General features: G+C 45.5%; 1 protein-coding gene across 1 annotated transcript; it reads left to right on the top strand.

The window, feature by feature from the left end:
- The first annotated feature begins 7,534 nt into the window (after positions 1 to 7,534).
- LOC130131275 (odorant receptor 131-2-like) lies at positions 7,535 to 9,985 on the top strand. The gene is made up of 4 exons (XM_056300903.1): positions 7,535 to 7,662; positions 8,569 to 8,709; positions 9,111 to 9,375; positions 9,608 to 9,985. Exons 1-4 carry the CDS (start codon positions 7,535 to 7,537, stop codon positions 9,983 to 9,985), a joined length of 912 nt encoding a protein of 303 aa, XP_056156878.1.
- Positions 9,986 to 11,884: the final 1,899 nt, after the last annotated feature.

Here is an 11,884-nt window from a genome sequence, read left to right as displayed (position 1 = left end):
GTAAGCATTGCGGAGGTCTAGTTTAGTGAACACTGTGGCTCCCTGGAGAGAATCAAAAGCAGAAGTCATGAGGGGCAGAGGGTACTTATTCTTGACTGTGATGTTATTTAGGCCTCTATAGTCAATACACGGCTGGAGGGTTTTGTCCTTCTTGGCCACAAAAAAGAACCCCGCACCAAGGGGTGATGATGAAGGGCGAATAAGACCAGCCACCAAGGAGTCCGTGATGTACCTCTCCATGGACTCCCGCTCAGGCTTGGAGAGGCTATATAGACAACTGCTGGGGAGGGGAGCGCCAGCAGCAGGTCAATAGCAATATCATAGGGGCGATGAGGAGGCAGGGAGAGAGCCTGCTGCTTGTTGAACATGGCTTGGAGGTCATGGTACTCTGGAGGCACAAGTGACAGGTCAGAGGTCTCAGAGCTTGACACCTGACAGGGGACAGACTGAGGCAGAGCAGACTGGAGGCATATGGCATGACAGACGGGACTCCAACTTGAAATTCTGGCCGATGACCAATCAATATGGGGACTATGCTTAACCAGCCAGGGATGACCAAGTATAATGGGAACAAATGGAGAATTGATAACAAAAAAACTTAACTCCTCTTGATTGTTTCCCGACAACAGGAGGCGCACAGGCTCGGTCTTAGAGGTTATCCGGGCCAGGAGACGTCCATCCAGGGCATTAGCTTCAAGAGGCTGGTCCAGACTCACAGTGGCAAGACCTAACTGCTTCACAACACTTGCATCCAAAAAGCTTTCATCAGCTCCAGAGTCAATTAAAGCCAAAAGTTTAGTGGACTGACCTTTAAAACTGATGGTAGCTTGCAACTGGGTACGTGGACGAGGAGACAGAGGGCAGACAGTTGGGCTCACAAGGATCCTCCTCCTCCCTCGTGAGCCTGCTAGTTTGACGGACGGTGAGGGCAGGAGGCGAGAAAGTGATCAGGCTGACCACAATACAAGCAGCTGTTCTCGGTGATGCGGCGTTGACGCTCCTCCGGGTTGAGCCGGAAACGGCCGAGTTGCATCGGCTCCGAAGCTGGGGAAGAGTCACGCCTCGGGCTTTCTCGGAGGACGGCAGCCTCAGTCGAGCGAGCTCGGCCCCCAGAGTTTGGAGGTGTGGCCCGTGGAAAGTTGTTGTGACCAGGAAAGCGGCGCGTCCTCTCTCTCCTCCGCTCCCGGAGACAGTTGTCCACACGAATGGCCAGGGTAACCAATTCCTCCAACCCTCCAGGCTCGGGGTAGGAAACCAATTCGTCCTTTATGGATTCGCTTAGACTGTTGGAAAACCTGGCCTGGAGTGACTCGTTGTTCCATCCGCTCTCCGCTGATAGCGTACGGAACTCAACTGAGTAGTCGGCGACGCTGCGGGAACCCTGGCGGAGAGAGATCAGTCTTTTTGACGCATCCTTTCCCCGCACGGGATGATCAAAAACCTGGCGAAAGGCAGTGGTGAACTCAGCGTAGGATGAGGAAGTGGAGGTCCGCATCTCCCACACCGCTGTAGCCCAATCCAGAGCGCTTCCCCGGAGAAGGCCCATGATGTAAGCGACTTTGGCTCCATCCGTGGAATATGACTGGGGCTGCTGGTTAAACACAATCTCACACTGCATCAAAAAAGGGTGACAAAGTCCAAAATCTCCATCATACTTATCGGGCGGGGCAACCCATGGTTCCTTAGCCGAAGTTGATGGCGCTGAGGGTGGCAGAGCTGGAGGGGCGGGTCCCGGGCTAGCGGAGGCACTACGTTGGGTTTGGATTCCGGAGATCTTTGAGCCGAGCTCACGGGGGGCGTCAGCCATCTCCTGTAGCACCTGGCTGTGCTGGCCGAGGACCGATTCCTGGTTGGCTACAGCCTGGCAGACCGTGGCCAGGTCTGTGGTGGAATGGTCTGCTGGGTCCATAGTGGCTGGAACGTACTGTCACGTATCAGGAACGAACCCAAAAGCAGATGGGACAACCAGGTAAGGAAAGAAATCAAGTCTTTATTGAAGTGACCGATCTCAGGGGTAGAGCAGGAGTTGGCTCGGTGGCAGGTAGATTGGCAGGCAGAAGTCCATGAATGGCAACGTTCCAGCGAAGACTGGTCCACGGCAGAGGCCCCCCAAGGGTGACGGTGACCGCCCCGATGCCAAGGGAGAGCGGGCGACCGATCCGATGGCCAGCTGGTGCACCGGGGTGAAGGGGGGGTCAGCAGGTGTCAACGGCGATTGCTTTGATGCCAAGGGAGAGAGGGCGACAGCAGGTGTCAAGGGAAAGAGGGCGATCGCCTCGATGTCAAGGGAGAGAGGCCGTGACAGGGCGTTGGTAAACATCGGATCACAAAGAGCCACGCATATCAATAGCTCTGACAACGACTCCTAGAGGATAAATTCTGAGTCTCATCACCAGCCAGTCAGACTAGCTTGGTCTAGTCAGAAAGGCACGAACTGAGGAAGCCTCTTGGATGAGAGGCGCAACGTCTTCACGAATATATACCAAGTCCAGTTGCACTCGATTCAACTCTTTTGGATAATCATGGCCTGGATGAATGAGAACATTCACAGACACATACTGATGGAATGCGTTCCACTTGAGTGCCATCCTTGTCTTGCTCTCTGGTAAGCACTGATGGAATGTGTTCATTTTGGTCGAGGATATGTTGAGGTTCGGATACTGGCAGAATGTGCCGTCGGTTTCTCCTGTATTCCTTTCCTTCCGATTCAATGATGTAAGATCTAGGTTCGTTGCACATCCTTTTGATCACTCTGATCTTGTCATGTCCCTTTGTAGTCTGAAGACAGACCATTTGAGACGGTTCCAGTGCAGGCAGTGGTCTGCTTGACTTGTCATAGTGCGCTTTCTGCATTCCCCGTTTCTTTGACAGCTGAGCCCAGACCGTTACAGTGTCCTTTGACGACGGCGCCAACATCTGCTGGCTGGCAGGTAGGCTGGTGCGTGTTCTCCTAGATAGGAGACGCTGAGCGGGAGAGCCCAGGGTTGTATCTCGTGGCACGTTCCGAATGTTCAGCAGATTCAGAAGTAGATCTGTCCCATCTCTCTTTGAAGTTTCAAGCAGCCTCTTTGCGCTTTGAACTGCCCGTTCTGCCAGGCCGTTTGCTTGTGGGTATTCAGGACTGGTGGCGTGGTGGAAACCCCAGGTTGTGGCAAACTCACGAAAAGTCTGACTGGAGAACTGGGTGCCATTGTCTGAAAAGACAGTGTCAGGGGCGCCATGGACTGAGAAGTGCCGCTTTAGCTTGTTGACCACACTTTGTGAAGAGAGGTTTTTAAGTGGATCGATTTCAAACCACCCTGAGTACGAGTCGACCAAGACCAGGTAGTGGTGACTGTTCCACTCGAAGGTGTTTGTGGCGATGGTGGACCAGGGCAGTTTTGGGATTGGGGTGGGTTGCAGTGGCTCTTTCTGTTGATGTCCTTTTAGACTGTTGCACACACTGCAGGCTTGGACCATGTTCTCAACATCCTTTGCCATGGATTGCCAGAATGCAACATCGCGTGCTCCGCGTTTCGTTGCTTCGGCCCCAGGATGTCCTTTGTGTAGAATGGTCAGGTACTCAGACTGTAGTGTTTGGGGAATGACCACTCTTGTTCCTTTCATTACAATGTCATTGTCGATGGTGAGCTCATCCCGGAATGCAAAGAATGGTCTTGCAGCGGCTGCAGTACTGCTTGCTCGGTCGGGCCATCCTTGCTTTATAGTGCGGCAGAGAGCTTGCATTGAAGAGTCTGCAGCTGTGTGTTCTCGCAGCTCCTTCAGGCGATTTGATGAGATGGGCTGGACTACCATCACTTTGAAGTCGTTCCGTTCAGTTCAGTTTGATGCTGTGATGTGCTCTTCCTTGCTGCACGAGACAGCGTGTCGGCCAAGTACATGAACTTCCCTTTCTTGTATGCAAGCGTCAAGTTGAACTTCGGCAGCTTCAGCATCATGGTTTGTTCAGGATTGTGATGAGGGGCTGATTGTCGGTTTCGACTGTGATTGGCTTGCCGTAGACATAGTCATAGAACTTGAAACATGCAAACACCACCGCCAGCAGCTCCTTTTCTATCTGTGCATATCTTGTCTCAGTCTCCGTCAAGGTGCGCGAGGCATATGCTATGGGTTAGCCTCCCTGTAGGCAAGCTGCACCAAGGCCACACTGCGATGCATCACAGGTGAGTGTGACAGGCTTTCTCACGCCGTAGTATTTCAGCACCGAAGGGCTTGATATGTGGGCCTTCGGTCTGTTGAATGCATCTTCGTGTTCCTTTTCCCAACACCAGGCTACGTCACGTTGCAGCAGCTGGCGGAGTGATGCAGACATTTCGCTGGAGTTAGGGATGAACTTTCCAAGGTATGTTGTCATTCCTAAGAATCTCTGAAGAGCAGCCTTGTCTTCAGGTGGGGGTATCTCAGCGATTGCTTTTATCTTCGCATGGTCAGCTTTGAGTCCCTGGTCTGTGAAGACGTGTCCCACGTAGCTCACCTGTTTGAGTCTGAACCTGCATTTCACCGGATTCAGTCTGAGCTTCACTTTCCGAGCCCTGTCCAGGACCTTTTTGAGGTTGGAATCATGTTCCCCTACTCCGTTGCCGCCCACGATGATGTCATCGACGATGATCGCACATGGATAGCCTGTGAAGACCTGCTCCATCGCTCGTTGGAAGACCTCTGATGCAAATGTTGTTCGGATGGAGGATTCTGTGTCTAGTTTTATTTGCCAGAATGGACTTTTTGTATCCAGCACCGAAAACACAGTGGCGTCAGACATTTGTGTAGCCACCTCTTCGACCGTGCGCATAGGATGGTGAGGGCGCATTAAAGCTTCATTCAAGTCACGTGGATCGATGCATATGCGAATGTTGTCAGTGTCCTTCTTGTGTGCGGCAACCATTGCAGAAACCCATTCTGTGGGCTCTGTCATTGGTGTGATTACTCCCAATGTTTAGAGTGATTACGTCCATTTTTAGGCAGTCTGCAGCTGTGTGTTCTCGCAGCTCCTTCAGGCGATTTGATGAGATGGGCTGGACTGCCATCACTTCGAAGTCCATCCGTTCCGTTCAGTTTGATGCTGTGATGTGCTCTTCCTTGCTGCACGAGACAGCGTGTCGGCCAAGTACATGAAACTGTTGGCTGAAACTGTAGGGGGCGGGGAGTGCCTTCCATGCAGCGCTGCCTTGAAGAGTACGTTGGGGGCTTAAAACACCATCGAGCGTGTATAATGCCGCCACTAGGCTGCATGATCACGTGACTACTCTGTAAGTACGGAATGCGGGTCAGTACAAACATAACGCTACAAGGTTATCGACAGTCCGGGAGTCAGAGACGTGTTTCCCCAGCTTCACGTGCTGCTTCCTGTCAGATGGGAAGTCGGTGATCCACCTGCAGGCGAAGACAGCCACATGGAGTTGAGAGAGCTTGTCCTGCAGCAGTTCTGGGATGATGATGTTGAAGGTAGAGCTGAAATCCACAAACAGGATCCTGGTGTAGGTTTCTGCAGAGTCTAGGTGCTGGAGGATGATGTGGAGTATGAAGATTGCATATTGTAATCTACTTATTAGTGTTTTCAACTTACATCACTCATGATAATATCATCACTGGATATCAAAACAAACCCTTTTTAAACCAATGTCTCTGTTTTGGGAGTTACCCTGTAAGAGTGCTCTTATCTAATTCAGTGGGTAGAGCTCTTGCAGGGTTAAAGGGTCCATTCCCTGTGACTCTCAATGACTAAAACATGGTGTGGATCTTTCTGTGACATTATAACACATCATCACAGCTGTACTGTTGTTCAGTCTGTGCCTTTTAAAATGGTATGCACTCATTGACTGTTTTGGTCTCTTCTGCTTTTTACCCATTCAGGAAATGGACCATCAACCATTTACAATATCTGGCCCAGCTGACTATTAGTTATCTTCACATAAGCTACCGATTGAATTGAGTTCAGTTTATTTCAGATCTTATGAGAGCAAAAACGAAATTTAGACATTGGTTTATTCTATACCAACATGGCCTATAATGATTTTAGCAATAAAACACCTCTTACTACTTGTATTCGGAAACAGCTATTTTTGTACAGTATTTAACAGTTAAACCTTTTCTTTCTTCTATCAACTATTGTCAAATATTGGGAAAAGTAAATGCTGAGATATATTGTATATTTTTTCACCCTCATCTCCACTAACTCTCCAAACCTCCACCCCATCTCTCACTCTCTCTCTCTCTCTCTCTCTCTCTCTCTCTCTCTCTCTCTCTCTCTCTCTCTCTCTCTCTCTCTCTCTCTCTCTCTCTCTCTCTCTCTCTCTCTCTCCTCTCTCCCCCATACTTCCCTAAAGATAACCTGATAACAATATCAGCCTATATGATATCTATATATAATGCTGCATCTGTTTCTCCTCCTCACTAGCTCGGGTTATATCGGGCAGGCACTGTGAGGTTGGCTTGCCCAGCAAGTTTGTTGTGTAAGTTGAGCATATTTCCGAGTGTCTCTTGTAGCTTTACTTTCTATCTCTATGTGTAAATGATAAAGCTTTAAGAAAACTGGGATCCCTGGAAAACAGTTTGAGGATAGAAATTAACAGTTTATCTGTGGTGATTTTGTTTTACACCCACATCTACAGTTAAAGACTGTTTTAATGTGTTCCTTAATTTATACATCAGTATTTGAAATGATTTAGAGGAGTTTTGAGGCCTGTGTGAAACTGATGTGAATCTGGTGTGAATATTCTTTACTTAACAGAACTAACATAAATTTACCATGTAAAATGATAACCCATAATGATGTCTCTTATTGCCAGTATTATTACATTTTGGTGCTGTTTGTGTTATAATTTACATGTGCCTGAACCACAGAAACTGGGACTACTTAAACGATTGCAGCCATGTCTCTGTGCAGTGAATGGAAATGTTCTCAGTCGGGCAATTTCAGTGAATTAAGGGCCTATAATTTAATTTAAATAAGTTTCAAAAGATTTTACACTTGGATTACATTGTGTAAATTGTAACTTGGGTAAAATATGTGGTAAAAGATCAACTGAATTTATGAAATAGCATTTACATATTGGATAATGAAAAGTCTCTTCAAAGCTCATTAATGTCAATATAAGCTTGTAAAATTTGTTCTTAATTCTTCTTTTTTTCTAATGAGGTGGTAGCTGATGTAGTATATGTTAGAGACAACCTATTAGATATGAGGACCTGGGTTTGTAGATTTCACTGTTTAAGATGCCTTCTCCCTCTGAACTTACTAATACAACAGTAAGAAGGTAAGTACACGTATAATAACTGTTATTTGTTTATTCATCTGTTTCGGAGCTCATTTCAGAATGTTCTTGGAGGCTTTAAAAGGAATTTCTGCAAATGAATCATAATTTGAGTTCATTACAGAGATGGGTTAATTAATGAATAAAATATGATAAGATAAAAATGAACTTCCCATCAAACTCTTTTCACTGATGAGGGCTTGATTTTAGCTCCACAATTGCCTGAGTGGACATTTCTCTCCCCACTCAGCGGCTGGAGGTGGAGTATGAATTCAACAAGGCGAATGGACAGCTATAATGACGCTTTCATTAAAAACTTCATCACCTTCACCCTCAGTGTCATCATCATGTCCATCAACGCATCTTTTGTCTACACCTATTTTAAGAGCCGAGTGTTCCAGCGAGATCCAAGGTAAGACAGGAGGAGCGTGTGACTGTGGTTGTGTGTGTCCATGCCTGCATCTCTGCTTGCTTCTCTCTGTGAAGTTGTGTGTGTGTGTGTGTGTGTGTGTGTGTGTGTGTGTGTGTGTGTGTGTGTGTGTGTGTGTGTGTGTGTGTGTGTGTCAAATCTGACAAATCTGGATGTTGATCAGCTTCGATGTTCAGATGAACTGAACTACCACTGTCTTTGCAAAAGGTCTGTGCCATACCTTGCCCCACTCCTTTCCTCTCCATTTCATATTCACTAAGTAATGCCTTACCAGGTAAGCACAGTGCAACACAACACAAATATAAATACCTGTAAACTTACTGTTGTGATATTATACAACTTTTGTTGCACAATAATAGTAGTAGTAGTAGTAATAGTAGTACTAGTAGTGCTAGTAATAATAGTAGTAGTGGTATTAATAGTAGTAGTAGTAGTAGAACTTTAGTTGTCCCCAGAGGGGCAACTGGTTGTGCAGTAGTATGAACAGTTAGAGCACATGACAAAAGGCAATCAAATACAAAATGTATTGTATGTATGTAACATGTATTGTTGTCGACATGTGTTTTTGGGGATTGTAAGTTATTTGCACTCTTCTTCTCTGTCTTTTCTCTTGTTTATTTGTTGTTGTTTTTTTATTTTATTATTGATGCTGTTCAACACTTGGGTCAACATGCGTTTTTGAATATGTTTTATGTAAAAATTTGACTCGACTTAATTATCTCCCCTCTTCAGTTTTCCCTCCTCTCGATTTTCTTTTTCCTCCTCTCTCTCTCTCTCTCTCTCTCTCTCTCTCTCTCTCTCTCTCTCTCTCTCTCTCTCTCTCTCTCTCTCTCTCTCTCTCTCTCTCTCTCTCTCTCTCTCTCTCTCTCTCTCTCTCTTCCCCTCCAGGTATGTGCTGTACACCCACCTGGTGATCAACGACATGATTTTGCTAACCATTGCTGTGGTGCTGCAAATCACACTTTATGTTGCCTCCCTGAGCCTCATCCCTTGCTGTCTCTTGCTGCTAATGGCAATCACCACTAACAAGTGTGTGTGTGTGTGTGTGTGTGTGTGTGTGTGTGTGTGTAAGCAAGCCATCTTGTCTGCTTGCTTAGACTCAACAGACTGAATTTAGAATTGATTTTGCTGCAGTGCCGAAAACAAGACACGGCAAGGAAAGTAGGATATAAATTGAAAAGTGGTGCTAAATACAGTATAATATGTAACATGTAAACAAATAATATGTATAATATGTAGACAAACTAATACATGCATTAATGTATTATCTTCGAAGTCATAATCAGAGCCTTATCTCATTAGCCAAGTTTGCACACTATGTTTGGGAAATTGAGTGGGAAGCCATGAGAATGACATGTAATCTGGTCAACGCTTTATGTGAATCTTATTTCTTTATCGATTGTAAAATTACCACATGTCTTTCTTTCAAGGAACAGCTCTTTGAACCTGGCCGGCATGGCTATCGAGCGTTACGTTGCTATTTGCCGGCCTCTCCACCACGCCAAGATCTGCACCCGGCAGCGCACCTACATTCTGATTGGTTTAATCTGGGGCGTATCTTTGACCCTCGCCCTCACCGACATCTTCATCTTCTTTGCCACCCAGCCCTTGTCCATTTTCTCTAGGACCATCCTTTGCTACGCTAGTGCTGTGTACAGCACACCACACCACAGGGCCAAAAGCATGGTTGTTCAGGTTTTTAAATTTTTTTAATTTTTTTGTATTGTATATAATATTGGCCATTTTTTTTTACATCTCATTCTTTAATATTCATGTGTTACACGTGTGTGCGCGTGCATGCACACACGCACATACAACCATATTTTGCAACAGCATGTCATTAGATTAAATCATAGTTTATCTTCTTTTCCGTCATCAACTGACAGTTGAAGACCTTTGTGGATGACGCTCATTTCTTTCCTGTCAGGTTCTTGTCTTCGCCGTTGTCTTCCTGATATTGATCATTACCTACATGAAGGTGTTTTTTGCAGCCAGGACCGCCTCTGGCACCAACCAGGACTCTGGCAGAAAGGCCTGCAACACCATTCTCCTCCATGGAGCTCAGCTTCTCATATACATGCTGTCCTTCCTGTCTCCATTCATCAACATCATTTTAGTCACTGCTCTGCCAAACAGCCGCACCAACATAGTCTTCTCAACCTATTTGTTTACCAATGTCCTGCCACGCTTACTTAGTCCGCTCATCTATGGCATCAGAGACCAGAAGCTTAGAAGCCACCTGAAACTGTATTTCCTCAAGGGATGTTTCCGCCCCATGGCCAAGAAGGCAAAACCAAGGTCATGACCTCGGAAGAGCTCCAAGGAAAATTAAAAATGGTGTATATGACTATAATGAATGGCCTCAATGACCTGTTGTTGTCTCCTGTTCTCTGTGTGTTGTGTGGTATGTATATTATGTGTACATATATTTACTCTATGTGACACTCTGGACAATAAAGTGTCTATCTATATCTATCTAGCTATCTAGCTACCTGATTTCAGCCTTATGTTCAATAAAAACAGATTGAATTGGCAAAACTATCTTTCACAATAGGAATTAATGTTGTCTGCAGTGGTTGTCAGCATTGGCTGACTTCTATATATTCTGAAAGCAAACAATGACGATTTACTGTACATTAATAATATCACTGAGAGGGCGTTCTGCTTGTGCCCTTTGCTGCAGGTTCAGCCAATTAGTACAATGAAACCAGCATCTTGATCAAGGTTACCTAGAAAGGCACAGTGACATGGAGATACAGGACCTCTGGTTTGGGGGATGACCACAGATACCTGTTCCCCACTTATGGCTGTTAGCTAAACCTCTGACTGTGGGCTTTTATTTGTTATCTCAAAGTGACTCAAAAATAAGATCTGGATCTTAATTTAGAAAACTCAGATAAGTCTGGGGAAGGACTAAGGCTTAAATTGTGTTATTACTCTTCCTGGACAGGTAACTCTTGTGCTCACACATTTGATGATCTGAAAATGCACTTCAAATCCCCCCTGCAATGTCACATAAATTCGCAAGTGCTGCGTCATAACCACTGATAACTCCACCAAATCAAAATACCTCCTATCTATCAATCAGCTGCCCCGAGCTGAAACATCGAATCTATAATTCTCACAATTGGCCTCCTCCAATTTCCCCTTCCTCGTTTTTGATTTTCTGTCAATTCCTAAGGTTAAAAACAAACACCAGAATTAACGAAGACAGTCAGATATGTGAAAAGCTCCTTTTAGCTGGCCTAAATTCCGTAAGAATAAAGAGCATGCGTTTGGGCCCTTGAGGTGCCTCAGACAGACACGTTTCTGCAGGGATTCCTTGAAACCATCTGCAGAAACAAGACGTGACCACTAGATGGAGACATCCTCCGAAATAACAGCTTGGAGGGCTAAAGCGTTACACAGCGTAGAACTTTGTTCCTAAAATGATCCATGATTGTTGATTGCATTATTTGGGGACCAATGGTCCGCCAGTGAGTCATTTTTGGATTTTTTTTTTTGGATAGCCACTCTAAAGCAAATACATTTTTTATTTATAATCATATTTCAGTTGTTAATATGCTTGCACCGCTCAGCTCCCTGGTTAAAATGAACATGCATGTTCGTTCAGATTATCCAGGGTAAACAACGGCTGTCAAGACTGTCAAAACCACTACCTTTATTTGATAAGTAAAGAGAAAAAAATAGCCCGATTGTACACCATTCTCACTCGAAATGTCAGTTCACGCCTTGAGTCTGTCTTTCCGAAGTATACCTGCATGAGCTCTGCCGTGGAAAATAAACAAACGCATGTATACGAGCGTCACCGAAGATTGACGGAGATCTCCGAGGGCTCCCGCGTGTAAAATGCTCGACAGGCGAGATTCTTCCACATCAGTCCAGCTGACCGCATGGAGGAGGACCGGTTCGCAGTGTGGTCCAGTTTACCTGCTGAACTAGACTGCGGCCGCGTGTTGCTAAAAAGTAAATCTCAAAGATCATGTTTTGATCAGTTATAAAACTTATAATGGGGTGAAAACAAGATTTAAAGAGACCGCAAAAAAAAAACAACAAACGACGACTTCAGATCCTCATTTGCGCATCGTGAGAAAATTCACAGGTGAGTTTGCTGCTCTTTTAGTTGTATGTTTAAAGCTTAAAATAACCATGTGATTTTACATTTATTTATTTTTATTTTACTTTACAATCTATAATCATCTTT

The sequence above is a fragment of the Lampris incognitus genome, chromosome 2, assembly GCF_029633865.1.
Source record: "Lampris incognitus isolate fLamInc1 chromosome 2, fLamInc1.hap2, whole genome shotgun sequence".
Taxonomy (NCBI): Eukaryota; Metazoa; Chordata; class Actinopteri; order Lampriformes; family Lampridae; genus Lampris; species Lampris incognitus.
Note: the sequence above shows the minus strand (reverse complement) of the source record. Positions and strands in the feature narration are given on the sequence as shown.